The sequence below is a fragment of the Syngnathoides biaculeatus genome, chromosome 8, assembly GCF_019802595.1.
Source record: "Syngnathoides biaculeatus isolate LvHL_M chromosome 8, ASM1980259v1, whole genome shotgun sequence".
Taxonomy (NCBI): Eukaryota; Metazoa; Chordata; class Actinopteri; order Syngnathiformes; family Syngnathidae; genus Syngnathoides; species Syngnathoides biaculeatus.
The window spans coordinates 4,687,396-4,704,371 of record NC_084647.1 but is presented as its reverse complement, the minus strand read 5'-3'; the positions used below and the strand labels follow the sequence as shown (position 1 = coordinate 4,704,371).

Sequence of the window (16,976 nt, the reverse complement as noted above, 5' to 3'; positions counted from 1 at the left end):
CACTGACAATGACGTATAATTTACCAACACCCTGTTAATTTACAGTATAAACTGTGCTTACATTCACTTGTATCGCAATCAATGAATGAGAAAATTGAGAAGGCCAGTGGGACATTTCGTGGTCATTTTTAAATGATTCAGAGGTGAACCAAATTCAGTGACTGCTAAGTGTTTACTTGTATACCATAATGCTCACTTATTCTGAGTGAATGACTGATAATTTTTTACCTGTTCCAGAGTAATAAACCTTTCCAGGTGAATCACACTGTTGGATTCTAAGATGGCCTGTGAGCCCAGCCAGCCACCCAGTACTACCAGCAGGCTGGTGAACACACACAGCAGCCAGATATTAACAAGCAGATGGAAAAGAACAAGCCAACTCAACAGTACACCAAGGCCCAATAAACACCTCTGTCCCGGCATCTCTGCCATGACACTGAGCTATGCTTGTCCCACATGCATCAGACCTATAAAAAAAAAAATGGAGATTGAGTTAGGTAAATTAAAAGCTACAAAACTAACTCCACTCACAAACTAAATTCTCCTTATGTACTGTACCTAATAATAGAGCGTTGTTTAAAGCAGCAGTGTCAAAATCATTTTAATTAACAAATCACATTTACCCCAATTAGATCTCAAGCAAGCCGTACCACGATTCTTGTGGCTTAAAAAAAACATGAACAACTAATTAAAACCTTCTCCGTTGTTGTGATGCAAACAGTTACAAGTACTTTCAGAAACTATTCGCTTTTTTATTCATTATGATCTTGTTGCATATCATAATGAGCAGTTTGAAATTTTAAACCCCAAATTAGATCAACAGCATTAATAATCAGTGAGTGTGCACCATTTAGTTATCGTTTGTAAATGTACTCTAAGTAAGTTTGTTTCGGCTTGTCCTGTTAGGGGTCGTCACAGTGTGTCATCTCAGAAGAACGCTCATATACATAAAAATTTAAGCTGTGGCTGTGCATAAGAAAAAACAAAGTTCCAACAAACCAAGCTCTTTTGAAAAGAAGCCTTTGGATGATTTTTTTAAATATTCATTCTTAAAACATTTCCACAGAATTCTAGTGTGAACATGGCACACCAATTTATGTTAGTGATCCTGAAACCTGGCATTGTTTGGCCTTCACAAGTGCATCAATGTCATTTGTGTTGTCTGTGCACACTCCAGAGCAACAAAAGTTACTTTTATTGACAAAATAGCATTGAATGTCTTCTCCATCCCCACGGGCCAGATTGGACCAACTGACATGTCGGAAACGTACGTTTGACAGCTGTGGTTTAAAGCATGCATACAGTCTGCACTTGGGAGTCTAAGGGGCATACGCAAAAATACTACAAGATAAAAATCGTAATATTATAAGAATAATACAGACCTATTAAAAAGTAAAAAAGTTGGAGGCTTTTTTTGTAAGTCTTACAAAGTCAAAATAAACCTCAGGTTCTTGTGGAGAATACACCTTTGGACATATAGAATGAGCATTTGGAACACATGAGGGAGGATTTAACTCCCACAAGTACACGACCATCCAGTTACTTTACGTAGCTTCACCGTATTTGATCCAATGGGCTACATGGTTGCTCAAATTCATTCTGATTTTCCTAAGACCGTGTGTTTGTAAAAATATAACATATTGACGATAGCTGCTTCATTGCTAACTAGAAACAGAGAAGCAGTTTTGCTCGTCTTGAACGGAAGCGAGTCGTCGTAGCAGCTATTGTGGGAGCCGCTCCGAATCAAATAAGAAAAGCGACCATTTCCCCCTCGTCTGGATTGATAACCGTTATGTATCCCTTTTACGGGTTCGTAAATGTAAGGTTTTACAGCTACTCATTTTACGTTGACGAAGAAACAAAATTACAACACTGTCGAGGTAAAAAGAGATTGCAATATGAATCATATGATTTCCTTGTTAAATAGATCATAGTGACAGAAAATATTTTACCCTAAAGCATGCTTACCATTGTTAAAATATAGCAACAATAACGTCGAAGCCATTTCAAGCTTTCCATCAACGCGGTATCTTGTGAGCGGTTTACTTCCTGTTGTGAGACGTCATTGGCAAGGGCGGGTAAACGCCCGTCGTGGCTTCAATCAATACAGTACTGTACTGTATTTCTAACATTCCCCAGAACAGTGGAGTGCGAGCTTTCTGGTACAGTTGTAGTCTTCATAAATTACACTATTTGAAATATTAAAAAAATATTTTTATGAAGACAAATTAACAATAATGACCCGTAAAAATCGACTTAGTTGTCTTTTAGATTTATTTTGCTGCTCCAAAAGGAATCAAGTAATTTATTTTCCTCCTTTAGTAACACTTTCACTGGATGAATGGCAGGCATGTTTGAATGTTATTTAAATACTGTTGTCCATCCATCCATCCATCCATCCATCCATCCATCCATCCATTTTCTTAGCCACTTATCCTCACAAGGGTTGCGGGCGTGCTGGAGCCAATCTCAGCTGTCAACGGGCAGAAGGCAGGGTACACTCTGAACTGGTTGCCAGCCAATCTCAGGGCACATTGAGACAGACAACAGTCGCTCTTGCAATAACACCTAAGGGCAATTCAGAGTCTCCAATGAATGCATGTTTTTGGCATGTGGGAGGAAACCGGAGTGCCCAAAGAAAACCCACGCAGGCACGGGAAAAACGTGCAAACTCCACATAGGCAGGTTCTAGATTTTAACCCTGGTCCTCAGAACTCTGAGGGCAACACTCTACAGCTGAGCCACCGTGCCTCTGGCAATTTATCAAGGACACCAAATTTTAGTGATGATTAATCTTTCTTTCACGTTACACTTTCAGTCATTTTAGTCTCTTTGTTTTGAAATCAGAATGATCTTTATTGTCAAGTTTAAATGCACAACACCGGGATCACAGTCCAGGGGCAACGGTTGAGGGACCTGGTCACAACTGGAAGGGCCAGGGTCTGGTGAATCGTCAGAACAGATACATTTTGCAAAAATATTGTGGTGCAATTGTACTTCTCTGGGTGAGAAGATAATAAAAGGGAATAATGGTTGCAAGGAGATTCCAAGATTTAAAATACAGATATAGTTTTTGAGCGACCGACGTGATATGGACAAAAGCTTATGGGACTGAAACAATGTTCAGGTGATGTTGATTATGATATATTCTGTACTTCCGTGGTAATATTTAGTGAACTAATGTCATACAATCCAGTAAAGTATTTCTTTCACAGTGTGCGAGCATTTTCTCAACCTTTGATCGGCTGAGCAAAGGGTGTCTGGTTTTCTTTATCTGAAACTTTGTTTTACGATTTGCATTGCTTATATCAATACTACCCTGAGAATGTCTTATCTCAGAAGCTGAGGGTTGGTGGTGGTGAGTACTTGGATGGGAGACTGTTTCGTAATACCAAGTGCTGTAAGCATTTGCGCCTTTTTAGACCAGCAGAGGGTGTTGATCTCGCTTCTCCTCAAGGCTTGAATTGTGCTCCTTTTACGCTCCTAGATCTCAAACTCGCATCAAACAGTGGAGCACAGTAACCCAAAGCAAAGCTGGTAAAGCAGCATTTCCCTGTTATGCTGCACACAATAAGTTGTCACCAGATCTCAATTCAAGTGTCAATGTTTTATGACCTTGTTCAAAACTCTTCTTTTTACTTATGTTGAATCATTTTAGGCATGTTTGATCTTTCTTCTATGCTACAGTTTTAAGTCATTTTAGTCTTTGTTTTCAAATCAGAATGATCTTGAGTGCCAATTTTAAATGCACAACACCCTACCTCACAGGATCATGGTACAGGTCTAACGGTTGCCAGTCGGGGACCTGGTAACTATTGTAAAGGTCCGGGTGTGCTCAATGGTCAGAATAGATAAATATTGCAAAAGTACTGTGATGCAATTGTACTTCTCTGGGTTAGAAGATAAAAGAGGGAATAATTGTTTTGCAAGGAGATTCGTAGATCATTTAAACATGCAGATATGGTCTTTGAGCGACTGACAGGATACATAAGTGGACCTCTTCCAGTAGTACGATTCGGAGATAAACCTTTCATTACCCTCAGTCAATTAAATAAGTAGCTTAAAGGTCTACCGACACGTATAGCATAATTTTTGGTTTGTTTTTAATGAAAAAAAAAAGGCAGCCGGAATGGACCCATCCGTTTTTTCACCACACATCATGATGTTGTCGTTTATGGATTTTTGTATCTCCCGCCATGAAAATCCTCTCAAGGCATTCGTTTTGGAGAAGAAAGGGGAAGTGACATTTTTTTTCCAGACGCCCACACCGGCGACTTCATGTGTTTATACCAGTTTTACCAGTGGGAAAGTAGTTGTTTTTTTCCTGCATGTTAGCCAAAATGCTGTCTCGTTGTATTGTATTGCTCGAACACTCGGGAGGATGGATTCACTCTTCACACATTTTCAAAACACCCAGTTCATCGTGAAAAAGGTATTGCACAGGTGCAAATGACGTGAGCTTCCTGGTTCCAAATGACAGATAGGTGTGTATTGAGGTATTAAAAAAATGGTTGGGGGGCACAATGTAATCCTCTCAAAAGTAACAAAAAACCCACATCATCATAACTTAATAAAGTATGTAAGTCAGGGGTGCTAAAAGTGTCGATGTGCGCAGCCGCGGGCGGTGTTGTCTGTCATCGCTCGATGAACAACGCTGCTGTGAAGGTGGATTGGGTGGGGAGGTGGTTTGGCTGCGTGTGGTTTGGAAAGATAGGAGCTCTCGCCCCCACCAACCACCGGTGTTTCACTCAGCATGGGTCTTCCTGAGTACGCTACATACTGTCATACATACTGTCGGGGAGTCTGTTGTTAGTTCGAAGTGATCCGCATATCATCTAAATATGGCTCAAAACAATAGGGTAATACTGCCCTAGTCACTTCACTTGATTGTGAGATGTTCTCTTCTTCGAAAAGAACTTCTGTGTCAGAAGGGGCGTCGTAAAAATCGGAAAATCTTTGTTTATCGTCTTCCAGAGCAGGTAGCACAGCAGCTTCTCAATGGCGACTATCCCAGGGTGATAGCTGTAAGTGACGTAGCAGGCAATATGGCTACCACTTGGATGTCGAGTGAGATTTCCACAACTTTGCGTATAAATGACAGGCTCTCCACTAATGTTTATTTTTTTTGTATAGACATTGAAGTGAATAATATTATATGTAATTTTCATAATATCTATTTTACAATGTATATAGGCATGTCCTTTAAAGAAGTGTAAACTGCATTATCCATGAGTTTCATTGACAATTTTTGTCCCGGTCTATGTTATGGTTTGGGTTGTGTTTTTTTTTTTTCCATGATTTCCTCCGTTCCTTGTTTTTCACGTCTTTAGTGCTCATTTAGTTATTGTGTCCATCTGTTCTGTTCAACGTTCTACCTTATGTTGACCAATCAGATCCCTCTAGTCATTCGTCTTGTCCATGTGTTCCTCATTGCCTCGACAATCTGTTTGTATTTACCTCCCTGGTTTATTTCAGTTCATTGTCATTGTCAGGTGTCATTGGCTCTCTGTCGCACGTCCTATATCACCACTCGTGGTTCGTTTCCACTTTCAGATTTAGTTACGCGTTTAGTTTTTACTTTGGTTATGAGTCATGGGGCTTTGTTTAGTTTGTGTTTTTTGGAAATTGAATATAATTTTTTGAGACTCCTACACTCCTGCCTTGCCTCCCTGCTTCCCTGCATTTGGTTTCTCAATATTTTTGCCTTGCTTTCCTTGCCTCCAATAAACAAAACCATGACACTGCATGTGGCTTTGGAAAGCAGGTAGTTTCTGTCTAAAGACACACCATCCACCATTGATCCATCCACTAAATTGCAACAGGCCCCTCCTCCACCCAGGAAGAATTTTATCGACAAATCTGACTGATATCAGTGGGCTCTTTTCCAGAAGAAGACCCTTATGAAGATTAGTCATTTTCATCCCTGTAATCACAAGGGATGGAAAGTTTGTCAAAAAATATGAACTGATAAAAGTAGAACTACAAATTTAGTGAGGACAAGATGTGAATCTATCAAACCATGGTCTCCAGTTGTCTGTGAGACTCTGTCTTTTCAATATTAGGTCTCTGGGTAGTAAATCAAGGTTGATTAATCATTAATCACTGCGACTTATTATCAATACTTCTTGCTACTACTTTGTAAATGAAATGTGGCTCATAGAATGTAGGTGTAATACTATTTTGAATGGGGCAACCCTAGTAAATTTTAATTTTATGAACAAGACCTCCAAGATACAATTAAAAAAAAAACTTATGGATGATTTTTCAGAACTGCTGTCAGTTATTTGAATAGACTACGACTAAAAAAATCAGAAGAACACTCTGCTATACTAAACTAATATTGACCTCTCTCAATCCAACCCACACTCAAGATCACATATAGAGCTCATGCACATGTCGTCACCATTTTCATGGCACCATATTGCCGGTCAAAAAGAGCCGCTCGACGGTGTGGGGGACATTGAATCGGAGCAGAATATACACAATGCCCGAGACGTGTTGTGCTGTTGGTTGTTACAACAGACAAGACAGATATTCAAAGCGATCATTCTATGGAATACCAGCTGAAAAGACGAGAAAAGACCGATGGATTTCAGCAATTAAACGTGATGGATGGTGCCCAACCAAATACACATGACTCTGTAGCGATCACTTCATTTCAGGTAAGAATTATTCTCAAATTCCCATGAAGTATTTATAATGCCAAGTTGGCTCATTTAAGAACAATGCCTTAAAAAAGAAAATACAAGGAGTCGTCTCCAACATACACAGAACCGTGTTGCAGCCGCACATTAAACTTCGGTAAACCTTTCCCCAACAGACATTTTTTTTTAAATATGCATTGTTCTTAAATGAGTCCACAATGGATTTTAAAAATAGAAAATAAACCGTCGGTCACAATGATGTTTATGTAGGTTAATGTGTGGCTGCAACACGCTACCGTATACGGGGGCTAAAGCCTGTCCCAGCGGTTTATTTTCTTTTTTTAAATACGCATTGGACTCATTTGAGAACAATGCATATTTAAAAAAAAACACCTGTCATGGAGAGGTTTACCAAAGTTTAACGTGTGGCCACAACACGTTTCATGTATGGAGGAGGCGACTCGCTGTCTTTTTTTTTTCCCAATCATAGTTAATGAATGCGAATTTGTGTAAAACCATGGGTCATTTATTTAAATATTGGTATTTGTGTTGAAAAAATCTGAGTTGTTCCATCACTATTTGGGATTTATTCTTGATTGAGAACAGATCCAGCAACAAAGTATTTGTATGCATCCAGACTCTTCTACGTTTTCAAACTCTTCTGTGTAAATCTCGACGACTTACTCACCAAATACATGTGTAGATCCAGTTGTCCAAGACAAGCGGAAGCGGGCTAACAATCCTCTTTCTTATCAGCGAAAACATCGACTTCGGCATTCTTCTAAAAGATTAACTGTATCGGGCAAAACACTGGGCGTCATGCTATAATACGTATTTTCGTACCATCTCCAACTGACTGAGCATTGAAGAATGCTTTGCTAGACCATCAATATGGCCGGTCACGTGACTTCTGTGACATAGGTGCAGGAGCTCTATAAGACCTGGCCATCTCCAAGGATGTTGAAATTCTCTCAGTTAACTTTAAAGGTCTACCAACATCCCTGTATACATTTTAAAGTAGATATTGCGATGAAAACTACATATAATGTTATTCACTTCAATGTCTATACAAAAAAAAAAAAGAGCGGAGAGCGTTTCATTCATGCACAAAGTTGCGGAAGTCTCACTCAACATCCCAGTGGCAGCCATATTGCCTCCAACGTCACAAATGTCACACCGGGACAGTCACCGTTGAGAAGACGTTGTGCCACCTGCTATTGTCACGGGGTTGGACCCAAATGCGCAACTCGGGAGACGTAGAGGCAGTTCGGGAAATGTTTTATTCAGTGCAGTAATGGAGTCGGTTCACGGAAGAGCAGGAACAGAATCAGGAGAGTGCGGGAATGAGTCATAAGGCAACGATCTGGCAAAGGCCAGACTGCACGTGGAGTCCTATTTGTATCAGCCATGATTACGTGTAACGAGATGCAGGTGTGCTCCTCACTGATTGCTGCCGGTGCGTGCCGCATCGTGGACCGGCACAGCCAGGGCAAGGACTGGCAGGCCCATGATAGTACCCCCCCTTAACGGCCACCCCCAGATGACCCAGGTGCCTCAGGATGGGAGGTGTGAAAGTCTCGGATGAGGTTAGCATCGACCACGAACTGGGACGGGATCCATGAACGCTCCTCAGGAGTTACAATTTCCCTCAGCGAGCCATTATTCACTGGGAAACCATATCCATCCATCCATTTTCTTAGCCACTATCCTCACCAGGGTCGCAGGACTGCTGGAGCCTATCCCAGCTGTCAACGGACGGACAGGAGGCAGGGCACACCCTAAACTGGTTGCCAGCCAATCACAGGGCACATAGAGACAAACAGTACGCACTCATAATCACACCTAGAGGCAATTTAGAGTGTCCAATTAATTTTGCATGTTTTTGGGATAAAAATGTCTAACCAGTTTTGAAATCAGAAGCCAAGGATAATTGGTTGTTCTGTTACTATAAAAAAAAAAAATTAAAAAGGGTCTTCAGTAGGGTGACATGTCCAACACTGCAGGATTTGCGTCCCTGCGGGCTTCGTTTTTTCCTCATGGTAGCCTTTGTTAACTTTGTCCCAGCTCTCTTGACCTGTGCCCACAACTCTTGTGATCATTCTGACCCCACAGAGTGAGATCTTGTGTGGAGCCCCAGATTGAGGGAGATTAACACCAGTCTTGTATGTCTTCTATTTTCTCAGAATTGCTCCCACAATGGGTTTCTCCACACCAAGCTTTTTACCTATTATAGATTAAGTGATCCCACTCTGGTGCAGGTTAGCAATTTTGTTTCTGGTGTCCCTTGACAGCTCTTTGGTCTTGGTCATAGTGGAGTTTGGAGTGTGACTGTTAGCCACTATGACAATTTGAAATTTTGATCCAGATTCTAGCAAGAGTCATGAAAATGGAGGAACATGATCTAGTTTCACAGGCCACACAAAATGATGTTGTGGCAGGCGAATCTGGGCCCTGGACCTTCATTCGGACACCTGTACTGTAAACTATCAGAAAAAGGGAAAAATGTTTATGGGCCTCTCAAATGTCCTATCTCATACAAATCCTAAAATACTATAATCTATTAACGTTTTACTGTGGGCATTTTATGCAGATTATCAGTTAATTTTAGAAAGTCATTTTTTAACATGCACATGATATATTAACAAAGTATTTGCCCACTGTAATGAGTTATTCATTTAATGAGAAAACTGTGAAATAAAAAACCTGCCTTTGACCTCAAACAATGCTGTGTTCAGCACTGGATCCACCTATATTGCAAGGCAGTTTCATAAAATGTTATCATCCACACCAGACACCAACATAAATATGAATATATACTGCAAGTGCCTCTTTTTGTGCAGCACCAGCAAACAAGAAGTCCAGATCCACAAACGTCAGCACTTTTCTTTGTTGGGTAAGAAACTTTTTCCATGGTTTCAGTTGCATTTCTTGTACTGTATTGTACAATGTATGCTAATTCTCTTTCAATCACACAGCATGTATAAGTAGGATTTAAATATTTTTTGCCCACAATAATTATACTAATTCTAAACATAAGGGTCACCTAAAATACATCATACATAAAACACTGAATTAAAAAAGCTTGTAGTTTCTTGTTATTGGAATGTATATGCACTTAGTACTGCTGTTTGACCTGCTGTTATCGAGTACTTTTGAAATAATACCAAATGAGCAATTTCGGGTATTAAAATGAGTGAAGATGGAGGAAATGGACTGTGCTGACTAGTATAACCTCACTAATCTTATTTGTTCAGTGTGGTTGATTCTTGAGCTGGTGTGGGAACATTTTTCTGGAAGACCTACGGAGCCAAAAGGTCCAGCGTTAATATATGCCAATTTATACACACCAAACGTCCAGGATTTCCAGCACACTTTCATTTAGAGTGCAATTGCGTTAACATTGTAGCTCAGCAGGGACACATGCACCCTCAGTCATGAATAGGCAGGTGGCTTGTGAGACATTACCTTTGTTGAAGGTAAGTTAAATATAAGCCTAAAGGGACATTTGTCTTCATGCGGGGTTTGGTTTGTGTGTGTCTGGATTTCAAGGACAACTTCTGAAAATAACATAATTTAACGTATTCATTATTTCTAAACGAATGATATGCTTGTCTGTTTAGGCTTCGTTTTCCTCTGACAGCATCAACACAACAAGAAAGTCCAGACTGTGGAGTTATTTTGTCAAGATGATCACTCACGTGTCACTATGCAAACTGTGTAAGTGTGAAGCTAAAAATTCATTTTTATCATCAATGAAAGTACAGTAGTCATTTTATATATACAGTATATACAACTTGAGAAGTGCCTTTGTTAGGGTGCCTGTATTTATTACTGTGCTATTTGAAATGTTCTTTGCCTCTTTAAGTTCCTTTAGTTCTAGTGGGGGTTGTGGTGTTTGTAGTGAGTGGGAACACTGGAGACCCCCTGTATGAATGCCTTCAAGACTCAGACTACAGTGAACTCCTAGATATTGTGGATAAAGGACTTCCTACCACAAAGAAGCCTCAACACATAGCAGTTATTGGGGGTGGCATCGCTGGACTCACCGCAGCCAAGTTTTTGGAAGATGCAGGCCATAAGGTAAAGTGATTCCTTTCCGTTTTGTCACGAAAACCTGAGATGTCTGATAATGTGATCCGATACACAACAAGGTGACCATAATAGAAGCCAGTCACCGTATTGGAGGACGCATTGAGACCTTCAGGAACACAAGGGAAGGCTGGTATGCAGAGGTGGGCGCCATGCGGATCCCCAGCTTTCATAAGTGAGTCTTGACACTATTTTATTTTCCTGTGTGGGAGAGGGCTGCTCCTATGCACGACATAATGGCGATTCAGCATTTGCTTGCAATTTTGTTGCCATTAATACTTTTACCTCTTTGAAGCTCATTATAAATTGCTGATTGAAATTTCCCAAACATTGGGTCTTAAGTGTTTTAAGTACAGCTGAGATCAAGGAAGAAATTTTCAGATCTTGGTCACTTCTGTCCCAAATTTGATTGAGTACTGTCTCTCAATGATGTGCGGCAACAGCACACAGTTCGTAATGCTTAGCACGCCTATCTCACAGTCGAGAGATGCATATATCTAATAAAATGCTATTTCTGTTTAAGTATATATTTACATTGCGTCTCACTTTTTCTAATAACATGCTGTATTTTCCACAGGATTGTGCTCTCCTTTGCCTCCAAATTACAAATTCCCTTGAACCATTTTATCCAAAATGACATGAACACCTACTTTTTGCTAAATGGAAACCTTCATAAAAACTTTGCAGTGGTGAACAACCACGATGTACTTAACTACACATTGGAAGAGAGAGAGAGGGGAAAGTCTGCCGCGCAGCTCTTCAGTGAAACTCTGTGGAAGGTTTGTAGACAGTCTATGCTGTATTGCAGGGGTGTCAAACTCAGTTTTGTCACGGACCACATTGTAGTTACAATTTCCCTCAGAGGGCTATTATGCAGCTGCAATCTCTCAATGTTATCATTTATGATGTGACAATTAGAAATTTTGGTACAGATTTTAACAAGAATCATGGAAGTTGACACATAATTTACCTTCGCGGGCTACATAAAATCAAGTGGTTGGTCGGAACTGCCCACCGGGCCTAGAATTTGACACCTGTGCTCTATTGGAATCAAGCCATCAAACAATTTTCAATGGAGCCTCGCCTTTACAGGGCCTTAGGGAAGCTGGACCCTAACCAATCTGATTTAGAGTGACTGTCGGTCACCAGTTCATCACACGGCTGACACATTTAAACGGCACAACCATGAATACTCACACGTAACATATCTTGCTATAACAATGTACTTTAAATTATAGTATTTTATAGCTCATTTTTTACATTTTCACATTTTGATGAGAAGGAGTGTTTATGCACTAATTGTCAAAACCTTTGTGCAGGTGAGAGATGATCTTCAGACAAGTGGTTGCGGTGCAATGTTGGGCAAATATGATTCCTACACAGTCAAAGTAAGGAATATGTACTGTATTGGTTGGCAGGGTTAGTCTAGGCTGACTGTGACTGAAGACAGAAACAATGAAAGGATTATCATTATTGTTTGTCAATAGGAATACTTGGTGAAAGAGGGCAATCTGAGTCGTGGAGCATTGCAGATGATTGGAGCCATCCTGAATGAAAACAGCCTCTTTTACACCTCCATGCTCGAGATGTTGTATGTTCAGTTCGACATTAATGACAACACAGAGTAAGAAATGTTTTATATCCCATGAGTACACAGTTTATGTTTTAAACATACGGTAAAATATATTTATATTTCTTGTATATGATTATAGGCAGCACGGTGGTGCACCTGTAAAGAGTTGTCCGAACAGTTCTGAAGAGCTGGGTTTAATCCTGACGCCGCCTATGTGGAGTTTTGCATGTTTTCCCCGTGTCTGCGTGGGTTTTATCTGGGCACTCTGGTTTCCTCTCACATCCCAAAAACATGCAACATTAACTGGACACTCTAAATTGCCCCTAGGTGTGCATGTGAGTGCGACTGTTGTCTGTCTCCATGTGCCCTGCGAATGGCTGGCAACCAGTTCAGAGTGGACCCTGCCTCCAGCCCGTTGATAGCTAGCATAGGTTCCAGCACTTCCACGACCCTTGTGAGGATAAGCGTCTCGGAAAATGAATTAATGGAAAAAATTAAACCTTTTGGGAAATATCTGGTGGTGTCATCATTTTCAAATCAGGTTATTGGTAGTCAATGACTTTGTGCCACCCACAAATACCTTGGCGCCATACCCTGGTGCCCATTTTACAACCTTTGCAAAAGTTTATAAAAAGTGCTACTTAGTGGTTTGGTTTACGTGTCATCCAGAAAACACACGCACATACAAAAACAAAGACAATGTGCACATTCAGTAAAATTAAATTTGTCATTGAATAACTTCTGTATTTCGTGTAAGTGGATGTAAGATGTAAACTCCTGTTCAAATGTCAGGTTTGTGTGACTAAAAAAAAGGTGAATATAAGTAATTTCGTGGCCCAGCTCAAAAGTGTTGGCCTCAGAGTTCTGAGGAACTGGGTTGAATCCTGGCCCTGCCTGTGAGGAGTTTGCATGTTCTCCCTGTTCCTGCGTGAGTTTTCTCCTTGCAATCCGGTTTCCTCCCACATCCCAAAAACATGCAACATTAATTGAACACTTGAAATTACCACGAGGTGTGATTGTGAGTGCAGCAGTTTGTCTGTCTCTATGTGCCCTGCAATTGGCTGGCAATCAGTTCAGGGTGTACTCCCACCTCCTGCCCGTTGACAGCTGGAATAGGCTCTAGCACTCATGTGACCCTTGTGAGGATAAGCAGCAAAGAAAATGGATGGATGGAAGGTTACAGATCACATTAATGGTGTTTTTATAAAGTTAAAGTTTTTATATGATTTATCATAGTGACATTTTTTCCTCCATCCATCTATTTTATAACCCACTTATCCTTACAAGGGTCTTGGGGGTGGTGGAGCCAACCCCAGCTATCTGCATACAGGAGTAACTAGTTGCCAGCCAATCACAGGGCACATAGAAACAAACAACCATTCAGACTCACAATCACTCCTCGGGGCAATTTAGAGTCTTCAATTAATGTTGCATGTTTTTAGGAAGTCGGAGGAAACCAGTGTTTATGGAGAAATCCTCGCAGACAAGGTGAGAACATGTAAACTCCACACAGGCGGGCCCGTGATTTGAACTCAGAACTGTGTGGCAGATCCTCCAACCAGTCAACCCATCGTGCCGCCCTCACTTTTTCCATCTCAAAACCCCTGGCTTTTCAACCGGAGTGTGTAGACTTTTGATAGGAAATGTGTTGCAAATAGAAAAAAAAGGATTGTATTCAGCAGGCCATTGCAAATAATAGTAATAGTGTTACTCTGGATGCTTTTCCAGGTACTTTGAAGTGACTGATGGCTTTGACCACCTAACAACGGCTCTCTACAGGACATTAAATGCCACAACCCTTCTCAACTCCAAAGTCAAAATCATCGACCAATCGGGAGGCAGAAATGTGTCAGTGGCATACCAGGACCAGCGTAATCCAAGTTCCCTGACCAACCTGACGGTAGACCATGTCCTGGTTACAGCTACAGCCAAGGCTACCCTCTTCATTGACTTCCAGCCACCACTTTCCGGGGACAAAATGGAAGCCCTGCGCTCAGTTCACTACGCAAGCTCCACAAAAGTGATTCTGAGCTTTAGAGAGCGCTTTTGGGAAAAAGAGGGTATCAGGGGAGGGAAGAGCATCACAGACAGACCGTCTCGCTTTATTTATTACCCCAGCCATAGTTTCTCCGGAACAGACGCAGGGGTCCTACTCGCATCTTACACTTGCTCTGATGATTCCACCCTGTTTCAAGGTGTGAGCGAAGATGACCTGATGGCTCTGGCCCTCAATGACTTGGTCAAGATCCATGGAGAGGATATCAGGTCTGTATTTACTGGTGGACTGGTGAAGAAGTGGGCTTTGGACCCTTACAGCCTGGGAGCCTTTGCACTGTTCACGCCCTACCAGGGCATTTATGCCTCAGAACTATTCCAGAGTGAGGAACATGTGCACTTTGCAGGGGAACACACCGCCTTACCTCATGGTTGGATAGAAACTTCCATGAAATCTGCTCTCAGAGCGGCCAGAAATATTAACAACCCCACTATTTAAGCCTACGCATAATATATATAATGTAGTTTAATGGTACATTATTTAACATTGCATACAGTACCCTATTTTTTATAGCTCATTTATATACTGTACATTAGTAATCACTTTTGTAGTACAATTGTTACAATGACTTCAGTCTGCCACAACTTTCTGTTCCAGAAATTTTGGAATTCAGTCAGCTGGAAATATCATTCATGTGTTGATTTGACACATTATACTTGTTTACAATGAGTAGTATGCATCCAACTTCAAAATGAGTGTCATAGAAAACTGTTTTAGAACAACACTGTAGTATTGTATAGGTTGTGCATATTATAAAACTCCTTCAGATCAATAAGTATGTCCTTACATTGACTTCAAAGTGCAATGCATAGGACGTAAATTATGCCCAACTGGCTACTTTTTATGTCACGTTAATTAAAGACTTGCTCTGAAGTGAAAATCTTAGTCATCAGACTCTTGACCATGATACATTCATTGTATTTGTGATTATGGTGAAGAAAATATTTTGGAATCATTATACGAAAGAAACTTTATGCTGTTACTCAAATAGTCCAAATAGAAGTGAAGAGAATGAAATAAAACAAAATTGTAAGGTAAAAATAATATGTAACAAATTGCTTTGGATTTTTTAGGGGGGGACCAAAAAAGGAAAACTGCCTTCAACACGCCCACGGGTCACTAAAAATACCTGGTGATCCCGTTTGGCCTGCGGTGTTTCAGAATTTCACTGTTCTGCGCAAGATGCTGAATACACGTTTTTGTCTGTCTTGACGATATTCTGATTTTCTCTCCAGACGAGAAGTCCCACGTCGGGGACGTTCGGGCTGTGCTGCAGCAACATCTATGGAACAACATTCATGTTAAAGCAGAGAAATGTGAATTTTACCGGCTTTCCTTCAGGTTTCTGGGTTTCATTCTAGGGAAGGGGGAGATCTGCATGGACCCCAGCAAAGTCGAATCCGTTCTTCAGTGGCCCACCCCCATGAACCGCAAGGAGGTTCAAAGGTTAATCAGATTCGCTCACTTTTAGCGAAAGTTCATTAGAAACTTTTGATCCATAGCTGCCCCGTTACATGCGCTCACGTCTCCCCACAACTATTGAGCGGAACGCTGCCTGCCAGGCGGCCTTCAACAAACTCAACGACGGCTTTACGTGAGCCCCTGTCCTCATCCTGCCCGACCCAGAAGGACAGTTCGTAGTGGAGGTGAACGCATCGGACTCGAGGATAGGGGCAATCGTCTTTCAGAGAAGCACCAGGGACAGGAGACTACATCCATGTGCCTTAGTCTCCAAGAGGTTGACTCCGGCGGAGCACAACTGCAACATCGGTGACTGGGAGCTCCTAGCGGTCAAGACCGCTATGGAGGAGTGGAAACACTGGTTGGAGGGGTCCCAGGTTCCGTTCCTAGTACTGACGGACCACAAAAATCTCGAGTATCTTAAGTCCGCCAAGAAGCTAAATGCTCGACAAGCCAGGTGGGCACTCTTCTTTACTCGTTTCCAGTTCACAATGTCCTTCTGACCAGGGACCAAGTCCGATGCCCTCCTGCTTCGTGTCGATCTTCACGTGGGAGATCGAGACCCAAGTGAAGGAGGCACTGAAAGACACTCCCAGCCCAGTCGGATGCCCCGCCAACAGACTGTTTGTCGTGCCCCCAGTGAGGGGGAAGGTGATCAACTGGGCCAAAACGAATCGGACGGTGTGTCATCCTGGTATGGCCAAGACCCAGTCAGTGGTGGAGCAACATTTTTGGTGGCCAACCTCAGAAAGGACATACAAGAATTTGTTCATGTATGCCTGGTTTGTGCGGACAACAAACCCTCTCGTCAAAAGCCCGTTGGGGAGCTACGGCCGGTGTCCGTTCCCCAGCGGCCATTGTCCCCTGGCCTCCCCTGCTCGCTGGGTCACATCGCTGTTCTGTAGGCAGTGGACCGGTTCTCAAAAATGGTCCACTTCATTCCGTTGCCGAAGATTTCCTCCGCCAAACAGACCGCCAAGCTCCTCTTGGATAAGGATTTCCATTACCACAGCTTGCCCCCCTGACATGGTGTCGGAGAGGGGACCTCAATTTATCTTCCAATTCTTCTCCCTTATTAGGGACACGGCAAGTTTGACCTTGGGCCAGCCTCCTGAGTCCAACGGCCAGACCGAACGGGTCAACCAGGACTTAG

At 41.8% G+C, this 16,976-nt stretch overlaps 2 protein-coding genes across 12 annotated transcripts in view; one reads left to right on the top strand and one right to left on the bottom strand.

Moving 5' to 3' along the window:
- Positions 1 to 2,096, bottom strand: part of LOC133504485 (sorting nexin-19-like) — a 53,675-nt gene extending 51,579 nt beyond the window's left edge. For 9 of the 10 annotated variants that reach the window (XR_009795975.1, XR_009795976.1, XM_061826751.1 and 6 more), the window contains exons 1-2: positions 1,969 to 2,096; positions 229 to 467 (exon numbers count right to left, since the gene is read on the bottom strand). Coding sequence is in view for 8 of the 10 variants with exons in the window: in XM_061826751.1 (XP_061682735.1) it covers positions 229 to 432 (204 nt within the window). In the remaining 2 variants the exon portion in view is untranslated. The remainder of the gene's footprint in view (positions 1 to 228; positions 468 to 1,968) is intronic. The other variant, XM_061826754.1, reaches the window with a different exon arrangement.
- il4i1 (interleukin 4 induced 1) lies at positions 1,715 to 15,386 on the top strand. 2 transcript variants are annotated; one of them, XM_061826760.1, is made up of 9 exons: positions 1,715 to 1,819; positions 9,485 to 9,537; positions 10,265 to 10,361; positions 10,510 to 10,724; positions 10,796 to 10,908; positions 11,311 to 11,512; positions 12,053 to 12,121; positions 12,221 to 12,357; positions 14,035 to 15,386. In XM_061826760.1, the coding sequence occupies exons 3-9, from the start codon at positions 10,331 to 10,333 to the stop codon at positions 14,798 to 14,800; spliced, it is 1,533 nt and encodes a 510-aa protein (XP_061682744.1). In that variant the 5' UTR covers positions 1,715 to 1,819; positions 9,485 to 9,537; positions 10,265 to 10,330; the 3' UTR covers positions 14,801 to 15,386. The 2 variants fall into 2 exon arrangements, with proteins under 2 accessions (XP_061682744.1, XP_061682743.1); XM_061826759.1 differs by having other exon boundaries at positions 1,748 to 1,880.
- Positions 15,387 to 16,976: the final 1,590 nt, after the last annotated feature.

Bases quoted from the DNA above. Each gene is read 5' to 3' on its own strand.
- il4i1 (XM_061826759.1), top strand. From the start codon at position 1,793: ATGTATCCCTTTTACGGGTTCGTAAATGTAAGGTTTTACAGCTACTCA. The intron at 10,909-11,310 runs GTGAGTCTTGAC...TATTTTCCACAG, and splicing joins CGGATCCCCAGCTTTCATAA to GATTGTGCTCTCCTTTGCCT. The intron at 11,513-12,052 runs GTTTGTAGACAG...ACCTTTGTGCAG, and splicing joins TCAGTGAAACTCTGTGGAAG to GTGAGAGATGATCTTCAGAC.